The following is a 17,335-nucleotide window of genomic DNA, read 5'->3' as shown; positions in this document are numbered from 1 at the left end:
TGTCGGTTCATGTCTGAGGATGTTGGAAGCTGGCCACTAGGGGCAACAGTAAGCGCTGCTCCCTTCAAGTAGGTTTTCGGTTTTGCTATGGTGTTGTGTATGGGAATGGAGGATGGGCGTAAGCATCTGCCTCTGGTGCCAAAGGTTCGATGTTCGAATCCAGTGATGGAAAGTTGTTTTTTATATTTTTGTTTTAAGCCTATCCCAAGCCCTACCTTAACCATTCAGAATGAATGCCTGAACTTAACCTTCAATACTTTGACACATGAAGTTTTGAACAATTTCGAAATGTGATGTTTGAGAAACATGGATGAACGTCTAATTCTGACGTGAGACTGTGAGAGCTTGTTGTGTGTTTGTGTAGACACGCTTCACCTGCCATCAAAGGCGATTATTCCCCCGAACACAAAAGAAGCTACCGCTTCATACTTCTCATGCAAATTATGGGGAAAGTTTGTTGTCATTGGCAAACCTTCACTTCCTCCTCTTCTCTCTCTTTTTAAGATGCTCTTCATTCTCTTGCTCCTCAAATGTTGATATAATGAATTTGGCATTCTGTCTCCTTCCTCTCTCCATTTCTCGCTTTTTCTTTCCCGAATACTTTCCGGGGAGTCACTCTCAGGACACTAATGTAAACAGTGTGTTGCACCACTTCCAAGCTCCAGCATGCTTTTGTTTCCCCTGGGTGGATTAATTGACAGACGGTGCCAGGGCCTGTGGGTTTGAGTGGCGTAACCACCGATGTCACCTGGGGGCTAAGCAGAAATGGGTTTCTGGCCTTCATGTGTTAATGAAGTGGTCTCCGAGAAGGAGTGCTGATCTAGGATCAAGTCCCCCTCCCCCTGTAACCTTATTATTATGTACATTATTAACTAAAAGGCAAAACTGATCCTAGATCAGCACTCTAGATTCACAGGCCCAGGGGCTGTATGTAATCAAGCATCTCCGAATAAGAGTGCTTTTCTAGCATCATGTCTCCTCTGTCGTTGTGATGCTATTCATTATTCTCTCAAAGGCCAAACTCATCCCAGTTCAGCATTCTTCCTCATTATGAATACAGACCCTGGTCTTTCCTGTGGTCTGAATAAATGGACCCAGCATGTAGTGACTGGGTAAGGTCTGACCAGCTCTTGGCAGGTATTTACTGTAATACTGTTATGGCTTATGGTTAGCCTAATGGAGGTACATTTTTATGAACTACAAAGGACTCCTATTGAGATCAACGGCTACTATGTTAACATGTAGTGTGTGTGTGTGTGTGTGCGTGCGTGCGCTTTCTTGCTCTCCACATCATGGTAGCTCCTCGCTCATGCTGCACAGAGGTTTAACACACTAATGCGGCAAGCCATGGAGAAGTGTTGAAACTGTTCATTACTGTGTGTAGAACACTGTAAAGCTAAAAGATACCGGTAGCTTACAGCTATCATAAATTCAGTTACCCTGGTACTTTGTTTTTGATAATGTGCAAAATAATACTGATTTCAAAGGTGATTGCCACCAAAACCGTTATTCATTAACTTAATCGGTCTCTCTCACACGCCTCTCCCAAACATGTATCTATTGCAACGGTCATTTTCAAGGCTGAAATCTTCAAATGACCTTAGCAATCAGGGCTTTCGAGTTATGGATTGTTTAAATGTTTTAATAAGACAGGTGAGGATACGTAACTTATTTTCCCATTTGCTTTTCCCATTGTAAACGATGTGGATGGAGAAGGAAATGCTTTGCTTTACAATTACCATCAGGGTGTACCCTTTCCATGCATACTACATTGTGTGTACAAAACATTAGGGACACCTTCCTAATATTGAGTTGCACCCCCTTTTGCCCTCAGAACAGTGCGTGTGTGCGTGCAGTGCATTCGGAAAGTAGTCAGACCCCTTCCCTTTTACCATTATTTTGTTTCGTTACAGCCTTATTCTAAAATGGATTAAATAAATAATCTACACAGTACCCCATAATTACAAAGCAAAAACAGGTTTGAATTATTTGCAAATGTAATATATATTTTTTTAAACGTATTTGCATGTATTCATACCCTTGGCTATGAGACTCGAAATTGAGCTCAGGTGTATCTTGTTTCCATTGATCATCCTTGAGAAGTTTCTACACCTTGGGAGTCCACCTGTGGTAAATTAAATTGATTGGACATGATTTGGAAAGGCACCCGCCTGTCTGTATAAGGTACCACAGTTGACAGTGCATGTCAGAGCAAAAACCAAGCCAGGAGGTTGAATGAATTGCCCGTAGAGCTCTGAGACAGGATTGTGACGAGGCACAGATCTGGGGAAGGGTACCAAAATATTTCTGCAGCAGTGGGGACTTTCCCCAAGAACACAGTGGTCTCCATCATTCTTAAATGGAGGAAGTTTTGAACCGCTAAGACTCTTCCTAGAGCTGGCCGCCCGGCCATACTGAGCAATCGGGGAAGAAGGGCCTTGGTCAGGCAGGTGGAACCAAAAATCTCAATTTTGGACTCGTCAGACCAAAGGACAGAATTCCACCGGTCTATTGTCCATTGCTTGTGTTTCTTGGCCCAAGCAAGTCTCTTTTTCTTATTGGTGTCCTTTTAGTAGTGGTTTCTTTGCAGCAATTTGAGCATGAAGGCCTGACTCACACAGTCTCCTCTGAACAGTTGATGTTACTCTGTGAAGCATTTATTTGGGCTGCAGTTAACTCTAATGAACTTATCCTCTGCACCAGAGGTAACTCTGGGTCTTCCTTTCCTATGGCGGTCCTCATGAGAGCCAGTTTCAACATAGCGCTTGAAGGTTTTTGCGACTGCACTTGAAGAAACGTTCAAAGTTCTTATTATTTTCCGTATTGACTGACCTACATGTCTTAAAGTAATGATGGACTGTCATTTCTCTTTCCTTATTTGAGCTGTTCTTGCCATAATAGACTCTGTCTTTTACCAAATAGGGCTATCTTCTGTATACCTCCCCTACCCTGTCACAACACAACTGATTGGCTCAAACCCATGCATTTGTGAAATATCTTTCCTTCTTAACTTTTAACAAGACACACTTGTTCATTGAAAAGCATTCCAGGTGACGACCTCATGGAGCTGGTTGAGAGAACTTCTTGATGCACCCATCCCGTTAGCGGGATCATTTTCGTCAACCACCGCTGAATTGCAGAGCCACAAATTCAAATTAAATGCCTAAAAATATCAAATGTTCATGAAATCAAGTGCAATATAGCAAATAATATAATAATATAGTAATATAGCAAAACACAGCTTAGCTTGTTGTTAATCCACCTGGCATGTCAGATTTCAGTAAAGCTTTTCAGCGAAAGCACACCAAGCGTCTATGTAAGGACATCTCTCTCAGTAGACAAAATATTACAAACAGCTAGCAGCCAAGTAGATTGGTCACAAAAGTCAGAAAAGCAATCAATTAAATCGCTTACGTTTGATCTTCGGATGATTGCACTCACGAGACTCCCAGTTACACAATAAATGGTCTTTCTGTTCCATAAAGATGATTTTTATATCCAAAATACCTCCATTTAGTTGGCGCGTTTTGTTCAGAAATCCACAGGCTCGAGCGGTCACGACATCGCAGACAAAAATTCCAAATAGTAGCCGTAATCTTCATAGAAACATTTCAAACGTTTTTTATAATCAATCCTCAGGTTGTTTTTACAATATATAATCGATAATATATCAACCGGGAATGTAGCTTCTTCAATAGGAGAGAGAGGGAGAGGGAGAGAAAATGGCTTCTCCAAGCTGTTGTGCATACAAAACGCTGCTGGCACCCAGCCATACAATGACACGATGTGATCTTTCTTGCTCATTTTCAAAATAAAAGCCTAAAACTGTCTAAAGTCTGTTCACACCATGGGGAAGCCATAGGAAAGGAATCTGGTTGATATCCCTTTAAAAGGAGCGAAGGCAGGCTATAGAACATGGAGCTTTCAAAATAGAGGCCACTTCCTGGTTTGATTTTCCTCAGGTTTTCGCCTGCAATATCAGTTCTGTTGTACTCACAATATTTTGAATTTTGAAACTGTAGAGTTTTCTATCCTAATCTGACAATTATATGCACATTCGAGATTCTGGGCCTGAGAAATAGACCGTTTAATTTGGGTACGTTTTTCATCCAAACTTCAAAATACTGCCCCCTACACTCAACAGGTTAACACTTTTTTGTTTACTACATGATTCCATATGTGTTATTTCATCTCATGCAAGGCCAATGGAGTAATCTATCTCGTCACCTGTTCATGTGGAAAAGCCCATGTAGGACAAACGAAAAGGCCGTTGTATAAATACATAGCTGAACACTGCAGCTCAATCAGGTGTAAGAACATGGACTATCCAGTAGCAGCTCACTTTGTTGAAGCTAACCATCCCATCTCCTCCCTCAAATACACAGGTATTGAGCATGTTACTCTACCAAGGAGAGGAGGTAACTTTGAGATCCTACTACTACAAAGACAGGCTTACTGGATATCCTATCGAAAAACATTGACCCCTATTGGTCTGAATATTGACTTTGATCCTCAGGCCCTTCTTATGAGCACTTTTTTCCCTCTTTTCATAAAATGTAAAAACATATTTTTTTACAGCTTATTAGCGTAAACCTAATATGTTCCCGCTCTTGATGATTCTTATTATACTTTAAGGTTGAAACAAAAGATTACATGTAAAAAAATGAAATACGAAATTGTGAAATTGAATGAATCAATAATGTATGTTGACGCTAATATGATGTACAGTATTCCATTAAGTTTCTATATGATAGCAATAGTATAATATATGTAATATGTAATATGCCATATATATATATATATATATATTTTACAGTTTCACTAATTAATTTTAATGAACTTAATCATTATGACACACCCGTCACCACTGTCATTGGTTACACTAATTGTGTGTCTACATAACCTGGTTCACGTATTCATGACATTACCCTGAGGAAGACACAGTGATGCAGAAACATTGGTGAATACCCATTAAATTGCTGGGAGATTATATATGGAGTGTGTGACTTTCTTCATTTTGATGGTTTATTCAGCACCTCCACACAAACTAGTATTCTGGGTGTGCGCCAGTTTATGTTTTTAAATGTTCTTTTTTTTAACATAGTTTTGATGCTGTCACTATTCTACATTATAAAGAAAAACCCTTGCATGAGTAGGTGTCTGAACTTGACTGGTACTGTGCATACATTGAATTCGGAAAGTATTCAGACCACTTTACTTTTTCCACATTTTGTTACGTTACAGCGTTATTGTAATTTTGATTTAAAAAAAAAATACATCATCAATCTACACACAATATCCCATAGTGACAAAGCAAAAACATTTTTTTTATAAATTTGTGCAAATTTCTAAAATATTAACTGGAATATCACATTTACAGAAATGTTCACACCCTTTACTCAGTACTTTGTTGAAGCACCTTTTGGCAGCGATTAGAGCTTCAAGTCTTCTTCGGTTTGAAGCTACATGCTTAGCACACCTGTATTTGGAGAGTTTCTCCCATTCTTCTCTGCAGATCCTCTCAAGCTCTGTCAGGTTGGATGGGGAGTGTTGCTTCACAGCTATTTTCAGGTCTCTCCAGAGATGTTCGATTGAGTTCAAGTCCGGGCTCTGGCTGGGCCACTCAAGGACATTCAGAGACTTGTCCCGAAGCCACTCCTGCGTTGTCTTGGCTGTGTGCTTTGGGTCATTGTCCTGTTGGAAGGGGAACATTTAGGGTAATTTAATCCATCTAAAAATCAGGCTGTAATGTTACATAATGCGGTAGAAATGATGGGGTCTGAGTACTTTCCGACTGCACTGTGTGTGTGCACATGCATACAGTTGAAGTAAGAAGTTTACATACACCTTCGCCAAATACATTTAATCTCAGTTTTTCACAATTCTTGACATTTAATCCTAGTAACAATTCACTGTTTTAGGTCAGTTAGGATCACCACTTTACTTTAAGAATGTGAAATAAAAGTAAAGTGATTTATTTCAGCTTTTATTTCTTTCATCACATTCCCAGTGGGTCAGAAGTTTACATACACTCAATTAGTATTTGGTAGCATTGCCTTTTAAATTGTTTAACTTTGGTCATATGTTTCGGGTGGCCTTCCACAAGCTTCCCACAATAAGTTGGGTGAATTTTGGCCCATTCCTCCTGACAGAGCTGGTGTAACTGAGTCAGGTTTGTAGGCCTCCTAACTCGCACACGCTATTTCAGTTCTGCCCACAAATGTTCTATAGGATTGAGGTCAGGGCTTTGTGATGGCCACTCCAATACCTTGACTTTGTTGTCCTTAAGCCATTTTGCCACAACTTTGGAAGTATGCTTGGGGTCATTGTCCATTTGGAAGACCCATTTGCAACCAAGCTTTAACTTCCTGACTGATGTCTTGAGATGTTGCTTCAATATATCCATATAATTGTCCACCCTCATGATGCCATCTATTTTGTGAAGTGCACCAGTCTCTCCTGCAGCAAAGTACCCCCACAACATGATGCTGCCACCCCCATGCTTCATGGTTGGGATGGTGTCTTCGGCTTGCAAGCCTCCCCCTTTTCCCTCCAAAATTACGATGGTCATTCTGGCCAAACAGTTCTATTTTTGTTTCATGAGACCAGAGGACATTTCTCCAAAAAGTATGATCTTTGTCCCCATGTGCAGATGCAAACCGTAGTCTGGCTTTTTTATGGCGGTTTTGGAGCAGTGGCTTCTTCCTTGTTGAGCGGCCTTTAAGGTTATGTCGATATAGGACTCGTTTTACTGTGGTTATAGATACTTTTGTACCTGTTACCTCCAGCATCTTCACAAGGCCATTTGCTATTGTTCTGGGATTGATTTGCACTTTTCGCACCAAAGTACGTTAATCTCTAGGAGACAGAACGTGTCTCCTTCCTGAGTGGTATGACGGCTGCGTGGTCCCATGGTGTTTATACTTTTGTACTATTGTTTGTACAGATGAACGTGGTACCGTCAGGCGTTTGGAAATTGCTCCCAAAGATGAACCAGACTTGTGGGAGTTCTTTTTTTTTTCTGAGATTTTGGCTGATATTCTTTTCTGATTTCCCCATAATGTCAAGCAAAGAGGCACTGGGTTTGAAGGTAAGCCTTGAAATACATCCAGAGGTACACCTCCAATTGACTCAAATGATGTCAATTAGCCTTTCAGAAGCTTCTACAGCCATGACATAATATTATGGAATTTTCCAAGCTGTTTAAAGGCACAATCAACCTAGTGTATGTAAACCTCTGACCAACTGGAATTGTGATACAGTTAATTATAAGTGAAATAATCTGTCTGTAAACAATTGTTGGGAAAATGACTTGTGCCATGCACAAAGTAGATGTCCTAACCCACTTGCCAAAACTATAGTTTGTTAACAAGACATGTGTGGAGTGGTTGAAATGTAACTTGTTACCACAACATTTTGTTGTGTTACAGCCTGAGTTTAAGATTGATTCAAGTGACATTTTGTGTCACTGGCTTACACGTAATACCCAATAATGTCAAAGTGGAATTATGATTTTAGAAATGTTACTAATGTTTTGTACACTCCGTGTAGATATTTGCACTTTTGTTGACTTGACCTACATTGTATGAGCTATGAAAATGACTAACTCATGATTCATGGCTTTAATGGTGTGTGGGGGTGATTGTTATTCCATTGACAGCAGTAAGATTTCAGTTTGATTTCACCCCAAACTTTGACTGTAGCTTTCAAATTATATTTCACTTTCTATTTTCTGACAAAACAACCACTCAACCACTTAGAGGTCAACAGTATGAGGCCAACAGTATGACTCCATCTGACCATCTATTCTTCTTTCCCAGATCGTATTTTTGGCTTTTGTGGTTTCAGTTGGGCCTCTGTGGATCTTGATGAAGTAGTTTATACACAGTGAAAAATGTTCTGGAAGCAGTGTAAAATTTTGGCAGCTGTGCAATCTTTTGGAAGTGGCGTGTACCAGCTGTGTGTATGTTTGCCATGTTATTAATGCTATTGTAGGTTGAGTTTACATGTGATCATTTGTGTAGACAAGCACTCTCTCTTAGATGTCATTGTGCATCATGGCTTTATGATAACAGATGCACTAAGACCTACTGTACTAGGCCTACTTTTCAAGTGGAGTGACTGTGTGTGTGACTTGTGCTTGTGTGCAATGCGTGTACATGTGAACTCCCAGCAAACTTGGCCCCTGGTTGTCTCACTCTCAACAGCCTCCCACTGTTTTCCCCTCCCGGTCTCCCTCCCCAGACGTACGGTATGGGTGGAGAGAGCCTGCGCTGCCTGACAGAGAAGCTGCGCATTGTGGTCCACTCCCTGACCATGGGCATCCAGGTCCGCAGGAGGGTGAACCCCTACGACGGGCAGACTGCCACCAGGCTGCCGGCCAGCGTGCTGCAGGTGGTGCTGGAGCTCATCACCTCCGCCAAGGGCCTCTTCTCTCTGCTCAACAGGTACATAAAAAAAACTGTTTTATATTTGGCCAATTATTGACAAAAGAGCTGATCCGATTGGTAAAAACATCAATTAGTCGGAAACGATAGACATTAAAGAGACACATCTTCATTGTCTTGTGCTCACTGTCTGTGTCCAGGTACCAGTTTGCCCAGCTGAGTGCTTACACGACCAGTAGGAACATCATCACCCACTGTAAAGAGCTGGGGACCACAGTACACAAGGTACGTCTACTGCTCCAATAGGTATCAAACAAAACGGACAGAAACCAGGAGAAACACTTGTTTTTATGAAATAAGAAATAGTTGTTTTCATTTCGCTACAGATATTAAACTGTAGCAGCCGCACATGATGAGACAACGTTAGTGCCCGAAAGCGTCCGTGCAGATAGTCCGGGTAACTATTTGATCAACTATTTAACTAGTAATTTTGCAGTCTTTCAGGCATGGCTGTTCATGTTTTCTTAGTGTAGGCACTTACTGCTTTATACCAATTTGATTAATGTCCTTTACCTAATAGGTAGGAGTATGCTAACTAGGCCTTATAAACAATATTTTGAAAAATGACACGTTGAATGAGTGGCCTAAACCTTCAAGTTTTACCAAACAATACAAACCAGACATTTTGGGGGTTTTAGAGGAAGTGTACACTGGGCCGGCCAGCTGCTTGTGGGTTGAAACGCATGCAGCCAACTTCCAAAGAGGAACCACCACTGTGTTTGTTTGGTTTGCTAGTTTAATCAGCCACCGAACACGGCACGACAACAGTAATCTCACTCCTCTGCTATTGTGGAACTCTTGTATAAGCACCGACCATGCATGCATTCTTTATCTCCAGCATACTTGGAATAGTTTAGGTTCAGGCACCTTGAAGAAGCACGGGTTGACCGTCGAAGGAGTCTCTTGCTGTTGTTGATATTCCGTGTTTGTTATTTTTGTGATGGGGAAATGTTGTACGAGTGGGGAAGGTGGATGAATGTGTTAAACTGGTTACTTGTGACTCGTGAGAAAGACGGCCCTGGATCTTTCCGTAGATAGTGCCTGGGGGAGGAGAGAGAGTTGGCGACCGGGGGAGGGAGTGAGAAGCAGGGACAGAGGAGAGAGAGCTGATGGAAAGGTTTACTGAAACTCCACTTGTGTAATTCCCTGTAGTTCACCTGCTGTGGCCTGCAGTGTAGTCGTGAGACACCGATAGATAGACAGACCGAGGGAGAGAAAGAGGACCCCAAGGTATTATATTTAGTGCTCTTACTTATAGCCCTATTTTGCAACTCTGGATTGTCTCCAGCCAAGGTAGGTAATTGCTCCTCTGTAGCTGTTTTTGTTTCTTTCTTTCTTTATTGCAGTAGCTAACTGGTTCGTCTGCTTGTTTGTGGTGCTCACAGTTTGTGTCAATTTAGACAGTCTTCCATCATTTTTTTTGTTTTCTTGTAGAAAATTGCTTTGCCTTTTTGTTTGCTCTCTCGCTTTTTTTGTGGTCCTCCTTTTAGTTGTTCGCATAAAACATAAGAGACGTGATAATAGACTTGACCTCTTCTTCACAAATCAATACAAAGCTCTTTAAAACACTCACTGTGCTCCAACGGTAATAATAGCACGTTGTTGAAGCAAGTCATGAATATGACTGACTTTCTCTGAGTCGAGCAGCATAGAAATACAATCGGCAGTCTACTCGCACTATTTCTATGGTAAGAACCCACTACCCCTCAGAAGGGAAGGAAGGTGGGAAGTGAGTGTGTGATGGGGTCTGCATTAGAACAATGAAGGCCCTTGAGGGATGTTGATGCTTTCTAAGGGTATTTTGTCCAGCCGAATGCTGGCTTGTTGGTTTTTGTATGAAGTCTGTCCAAACATGAGACTTAAAAGTAATTAGTGCGTGAAACTTTGTCAGACTTTGTCATTACGCCAGGTTGTTTTGACGGTGGATTGTTTTACGCTGAAGTTACTGGTCATTGTTTGGTTGGTTCCTGTTTTTTTGGACCCAGTGAGCAACCACTGCCCGCTTCTATTGTGTGTTTTAGGGGTTGAGCCATCCTTGTTTCTAGGAAACCATACACAAAATGCATAATTTAATTTTAAAAGTACAAAGTGTTGGTTAGGTGTTAAGCCTTTGTTAAAAGATGCTTTAAATGATTCGGACAAAAAAAAGCGATTTGTGTTGAATTGTGTTTGGGGAAATAAAGATGGTTTATTACACGTAGACATGGTTTTAAAAGTGACTGGGAATATTTTAATTCCGTATAGAAATGTGTCGGGCAGCTTAACTCGCCCTGTCCCACGGCTCTCATTACCCCATACCTGGAGTAAGTTGTGCCAAGAGACTGCTTTTGTTGGACAAGCTATGGTTTTAAAAATGTTTACGTGAATTCTGATTATTTCCAGGGATACACAACCTGCTCAAATATATGTACACATTGTTAGAAAGAATACTATATTTCCCATGACGGGGTGACGCTAAATGTAATTTTTTATTTACTTTTAAACTTACCCCACTCTCCCCTAAATAATAAACATATAGGCCATTTTAGAAAACGCTTATATCCAAAGCGACTTACTGTACACGCATGCATACATTCTAGGTACCAGTGGTAACGGGAATCAAACCCACTATGCTGGTGTTGCAAGAGCCATACTCTACCAACTTAGCGACAGAGGACCTATAGTCATAGGCCTCTATCATAGGTAGGAATATGTGTATCATTGAGAGATGCTGGATATTAAGGGGTCGGGATCCAAGACTCGGGTGCTTGCGGAAGGCAGCTTTGCAAGTGCAATCACTTGAGTCTCAAGGCAAGGTAGCTGAGAGTTAAGACAGAAAGGACCGAGGGATGTTGGGGCGGCAGCGTAGCCTAGTGGTTAGAGCGTTGGACTAGTAACCGGAAGGTTGCGAGTTCAAACCCCCGAGCTTGACAAGGTACAAATCTGTCGTTCTGCCCCTGAACAGGCAGTTAACCCACTGTTCCCAGGCCGTCATTGAAAATAAGAATGTGTTCTTAACTGACATGCCTGGTTAAATAAAGGTAAAATAAAAAATAAAATAAAAATGTCCTTCACAGCAGGTTTTGTACAGCGGTTTTGTCGTTGGAAAAAAATAAATAAGCGTACAGCATGTCTGAAGTTTATAAGGAATTTCTATTACACTCAATAAAAATAACGTAGGACATCCAGACAGGTGGGTTGGTCCTCTGTCCATCTCTCAAGCCAACATTTATCAAGCCGATAGCTCTAGTAAGGTCGGCAGAATACACGCTCACACAAACCCCATCCCCCTCCTCTGCGTACAACAAAGTTAGCCCTTGGCAACAAACACAAATGTCAAATCTAATGTGTCCTTGTTTGAGACTGACGCTTTCAATGATTATTACTTTGCTTGTTTCTAGAGAATTGGTTAATCTGTATCAAGAACAAGGGCCAGACAGATCGTCCCAAAAGACACCCAATTCCTATATAATGCACTACGTTTGACCAGAGCCCTATGGGCCATCCTTGTTTCCTTGCTATGTAGAGAATAGGGGTGCCATTTGGGACGCAAACCATGTCTCTCAGGGTCCTCATAGAAAATAAAGGACTCTCTTTCATTTCCGGCATGTATGAAATGTATTTATGGATGTGTGGTGCATTCATGTGTCTTTGTGTGTGTTTTATGTTTGTGCTCGTGTGTGTGCTCCCGCTCTCTCTGTAAGTACGTGTCCACCCGCCTCCCTCCCTCCCCACTCACAGGGTTTATTTTCCTTGGTGCCCTGAAGGATTTTGTTGGGCCAGGAGTAAGCTGCTGTGATCCTATAGTGCTCCACTGACTAGTGGCTCTGTAGGAATCTAGTGGATAGGCTCAATCGGTACTCTTAACTCTGTAGGACTGGAGAGTACAGGACAAGATCGGACTGGAATCGGTTAGAGCAACAGCAAGCAAAGTCCGAGAGAGACAGAGAGCGAGAGAGGGAGAGAATCAAGTTGCTTGAAGGAGTCGTATTGAGGTAAGTGAGAAGGAGATGGCGAACATAATGCAAAGCCGTTAGTGTTTACATCTACGTTTCCAACGGCCTGATGGTAGTAATACAGAAGTGTGACAGTATATAGGCTACTGTAGTTTAGAACATTGAGTATGGCTTCTCTACGATGTTATGCAGCGTGGAGCTTCTTACTACGGGGAAATGGGGATACCTTAGTCAGTTGCACAACTGCATTCAACTGAAATGTGTCTTCTGCATTCAACCCAACCCCTCGACATCAGGGAGGTCTGGTTAGTGGTCTGGTTGACACACTACAGTGCATTCGGAAAGTATTCCGGCCTTATTCTAAAAATGTATTTGTCAATCTACACTGTCACAATGACAGTGAACAGGTTTCTAGACATTTTAAACGGATACCTTAATTACATAATTATTCAGACCCTCGGAATTAAGCTCAAGTGCATCCTTTTTCCATTGATCATCCTTTGTTTCCACAACTTGATTGTAGTCCACCTGTGGGAAATTCAATTGATTGGATATGGTTTGGAAAGGCACACACACCTGTCTATGTAAGGTCCCGTAGTTGACGGTGCATGTCAGAGCAAAAACCAAGCCGTGAAGTCAAAGGAATTGTCCGTAGAGCTCCGAGACAGGATTGTGTCGAGGCCCAAAAAATGTCTGCAGCATTGAAGGTCCCCAAGAACACAGTGGCCTCCATCATTTCTTAAATGGAAGAAGTTTGTGACCACCAAGACTCTTCCTAGAGCTGGCTGCCTGGCAATCTGGGGAGAAGGGCCTTGGTCAGGGAGGTGTCTAGAGTTCCTCTGTGGAGATGGGAGAACCATCCAGAAGGACAATCATCTCTGTAGCACTCCACCAATCAGGCCTTTATGGTAGAGTGGCCAGACTGAAGCCATGGCTCAGTAAAAAGCACATGACAGCCCGCTTAGAGTTTTCCAAAGAGGCACCTAAAGGAATCTCAGACCATGAGAAACCAGATTCTCTGGTCTGATGAAACCAAGATTGAACTTTTCGGCCAGAATGCCAAGCGGCACGTCTGTAGGAAACCAGGCACCATCCCTACAGTGAAGCGTGGTGGCAGCATCATGCTGTGGGGATGTTGTTCAGCCGCAGAGCCTGCGAGACTAGTCAGGATCAAGGGAAAGATGAACGTAGCAAAATACAGAGAGATCCTGCTCCAGAGTGCTCAGGACTTCAGATTGGGTTGAAGGTTCACCTTCCAACACGACAATAACCCATACAGCCAAGACAACTCAGGATTGGCTTCGGGACAAGTCTCTGAATGTCCTTGAGTGGCCCAGCCGGAGCGCTGTCTTGAACCCGATCGAATAGGACTGTGGGCTCTCCTCCGTGGCTGACGTGAGTAAGACATTTAAACATGTTAACCCTCGCAAGGCTGCTGGCCCAGACGTCATCCCTAGCCGCGTCCTCAGAAGCATGCGCAGACCAGCTGGCTGGTGTGTTTATGGACATATTCAATCTCTCCTATCCCAGTCTGCTGTCCCCACATGCTTCAAGATGGCCACCATTGTTCCTGTACAAAAAAAGGCAAAAGGAACTAAACTAAATGACTATTGCCCCGAAGCACTCTCTTCTGTCATCATGAAGTGCTTTGAGAGGCTAGTGAAGGATCATATCACCTCCACCTTACCTGTCACCCTAGACCCACTTCAATTTGCTTACCGCCCCAATAGGTTAACAGACAATGCAATTGCCATAACACTGCACACTTCCCTAGCCCATCTGGACAAGAGGAATAACTACGTCAGAATGCTGTTCATCATTGAGCTCTGGGTCTGACTTCCTGACAGACCGCCCCCCCCAGTTGGTAAAGGTAGGAAACAACACCACTTCTCTGATTCTCAACACTGGGTCCCACAAGGGTGCATGCTCAGCCCCCTCCTGTACTCCATGTTCACCAATACTGTGTGTCAACGCACGCCTCCAACTCAATCATGAAGTTTGCAGATGTCGCAACAGTAGTAGGCCTGATTACCAACAACGACGAGACAGCCTATAGGGAAGAGGTGAGGGCCCTGGCGGAATGGTGCCAGGAAAAAACCACTCCCTTAATGTCAACAAAATGAAGGCGCTGATTGTGGACTTCAGGAAACAGCAGAGGGAGCATGCCTCTATCCACACCGACGGGGCCACAGTAGAGAAGGTGGAAAGCTTCAAGTTCCTCAGCGTAATCATCACTGACCATCTGAAATGGTCCATCCACACAGACCGTGTGGTGCAATAGCACCTCTTCAACCCCAGGAGGCTGAAGAAATTCGGCTTGGCCCCTAAGACCCTCAAACTTTTACAGATGGACAATTGAGAGCATCCTGTTGGGCTGTATCACCGCCTGGTATGGGAACTGCTCTGCCCGCAACCGCAGGGCTCTCCGTAGGGTGGTACGGTCTGCCCAACATATCACCGGGGGCAAACTGCCTGCCCTCCAGGACACCTACAGCACCCAATGTCACAGGAAGGACAAAATAATCATCAAGGACATCAACCAACCGAGCCACGGCCCGTTCACCCTACTATCATCTTGAAGGTGAGGTCAGCATATGTGCTTCAAAGCTGGGACTGAGAGACTGATAGAAGCTGTTTTTCTCAAGGCCTTCAGACTGTTAAATTGCCATCACTAGCCGGCTACCACCCGACTACTCAACCCTGCACCTTAGAGGCTGCTGCACTATATACATAGACATGGAATCCCTGGCCACTTTAACAGTAACCCAACACATTAACGAGTCACTCTAATAATCTTTACATGCTGCTTTACTCATCTCATATGTACAGTACCAATCAAAAGTTTGGACACGCCTACTCATTCAAGGGTTTTTCTTTATTTTTTCAAATGTTTTCCATTGTAGAGTAATAGTGAAGACATCAAAACTATGAAATAACATATATGGAATCATGTAGTAACCAAAAAAGTGTTAAACAAATCAAAATACATTTTATATTTGAGGTTCTTGAAAGTGGCCACCATTTGCCTTGATGACTGCTTTGCACACTCTTGGCATTCTCTCAACCAGCTACATGAGGTGGTCACCTGGAATGCATTTCAATTAACAGGTGTGCCTTGTGGAATTTCTTCCCTTAATGTGTTTGAGCCAATCAGTTGTGTTGTGATAAGATTAGGGGTGGTATACAGGTGGTATACAGAAGATGGCCCTATTTGGCAAAAGGCCAAGTCCATATTATGGCAATAACAGCTCAAATAAGCAAAGGGAAATGACAGTCCATCATTACTTTAAGACATGAAGGTCAGTCAATACGGAACATTTCTAGAACTTTGAAAGTCTCAAATGCAGTCGCAAAAACCTTCAAGCGCTATGATGAAACTGTCTCTCATGAGGACCGCCACAGGAAAGGAAGACCCAGAGTTACCTCTTGTGCAGAGGATAAGTTCATTAGAGTTAACTGCACCTCAGATTGCAGCCCAACTAAATGCTTCACAGAGTAACATCTCAACATCAACTGTTCAGAGGAGACTGTGTGTATCGGGCCTTTTTGATCGAATTACTGCAAAGAAACCACTAAAGGACACCAATACGAAGAAGAGACTTGCTTGGGCCAAGAAACACAAGCAATGGACATTAAACCAGTGGAAATCTGTCCTTTGGTCTGATGAGTCCATATTTGAGATTTTTGGTTCCTACCGCTGTGTATTTGTGAGACGCAGAGTGGGGGTGCTTTGCTGCTGACAGCAAATTTATTTGATTTATTTAGAATTGAAGGCACACTTAATCAGCATGGCAACCACAGTATTCTGCAGCTATACGCCATCCCATCTGGTTTGTGCTTAATGGGACTATAATTTGTTTTTCAACAGGACAAAGACCCACCACACCTCCAGGCTGTGTAAGGGCTATTTGACCAAGAAGGAGAGTGATGGAGTGCTACATTTTGGGGCGGCAGGTAGCCTAATGGTTAGAGCGTTGGGCCAGTAACTGAAAGGTTACTAGATCAAACCCCTGAGCTGACAAGGTAAAAAATCTGTTGTTCTACCCCTGAACAAGGCAGTTAACCCACTGTTCCTAGGCTGTCATTGTAAATAAGAATTTGTTCTTAACTGACTTGCCTAGTTAAAGGTTAAATAAAAACATACAAAAATAAATACAAATCTTAAGACCTTGCCTCCACAATCACCTGACCTCAACCCAATTGAGATGGTTTGGGATGAGTTGGACCGTGGAGTGAAGGAAAAGCAGCCAACAAGTGCCCAGCATATTTGGGAACTCTTTCAAGCTTGTTGGAAACATTCCAGGTGAAGCTGGTGGAGAGAATGCCAAGAGTGTGCAGCTATGCGCTACAACGCTTGGCAGTCCAGTTCTGTGAGCTTGTGTGGCCTACCACTTCGCTGCTGAGCCGTTGTTGCTCCTAGACATTTCCACTTCACAATAACAGCACTTAGTTGACTGGGGCAGCTCTAGCAAGGCAGACATTTCACTAACTGACTAGTTTGAAAGGTTGCATCCTATGATGGTGCCATGTTAAAGTCACTGAGCTCTTCAGTAAGGCCATTCAACTGCCAATGTTTGTCTGTGGAGATCGCATGTCTGTGTGCTTAATTTGATATATCTGTCAGCAACGGGTGTGGCTGAAATATCCAAATCCATTCATTTGAAACATGTGTGTATCTACCTTAAACTGACAGATTTTAGTGGGGATTTTTTTATTAAGTTACTTAGATTGACGTACAGTGCCTTGCGAAAGTATTCGGCCCCCTTGAACTTTGCGACCTTTTGCCACATTTCAGGCTTCAAACATAAAGATATAAAACTGTATTTTTTTGTGAAGAATCAACAACAAGTGGGACACAATCATGAAGTGGAACGACATTTATTGGATATTTCAAACTTTTTTAACAAATCAAAAACTGAAGAATTGGGCGTGCAAAATTATTCAGCCCCCTTA

General features: G+C 42.6%; 1 protein-coding gene across 4 annotated transcripts in view; it reads left to right on the top strand.

Annotated features, from left to right (window-relative positions):
* The window catches only part of cnksr1 (connector enhancer of kinase suppressor of Ras 1), an 88,372-nt gene that overhangs the window by 12,894 nt on the left and 58,143 nt on the right, over positions 1–17,335 (top strand). For all 4 annotated transcript variants that reach the window (XM_046366424.1, XM_046366421.1, XM_046366422.1 and 1 more), the window contains exons 3-4: positions 8,245–8,447; positions 8,588–8,672. In XM_046366424.1, coding sequence (XP_046222380.1) covers positions 8,245–8,447; positions 8,588–8,672 — 288 coding nt within the window. The remainder of the gene's footprint in view (positions 1–8,244; positions 8,448–8,587; positions 8,673–17,335) is intronic.

The sequence above is a fragment of the Oncorhynchus gorbuscha genome, linkage group LG10 (genome assembly GCF_021184085.1).
Source record: "Oncorhynchus gorbuscha isolate QuinsamMale2020 ecotype Even-year linkage group LG10, OgorEven_v1.0, whole genome shotgun sequence".
NCBI classification, from domain to species: domain Eukaryota; kingdom Metazoa; phylum Chordata; class Actinopteri; order Salmoniformes; family Salmonidae; genus Oncorhynchus; species Oncorhynchus gorbuscha.
This window is presented reverse-complemented; position numbering and strand designations above follow the sequence as displayed.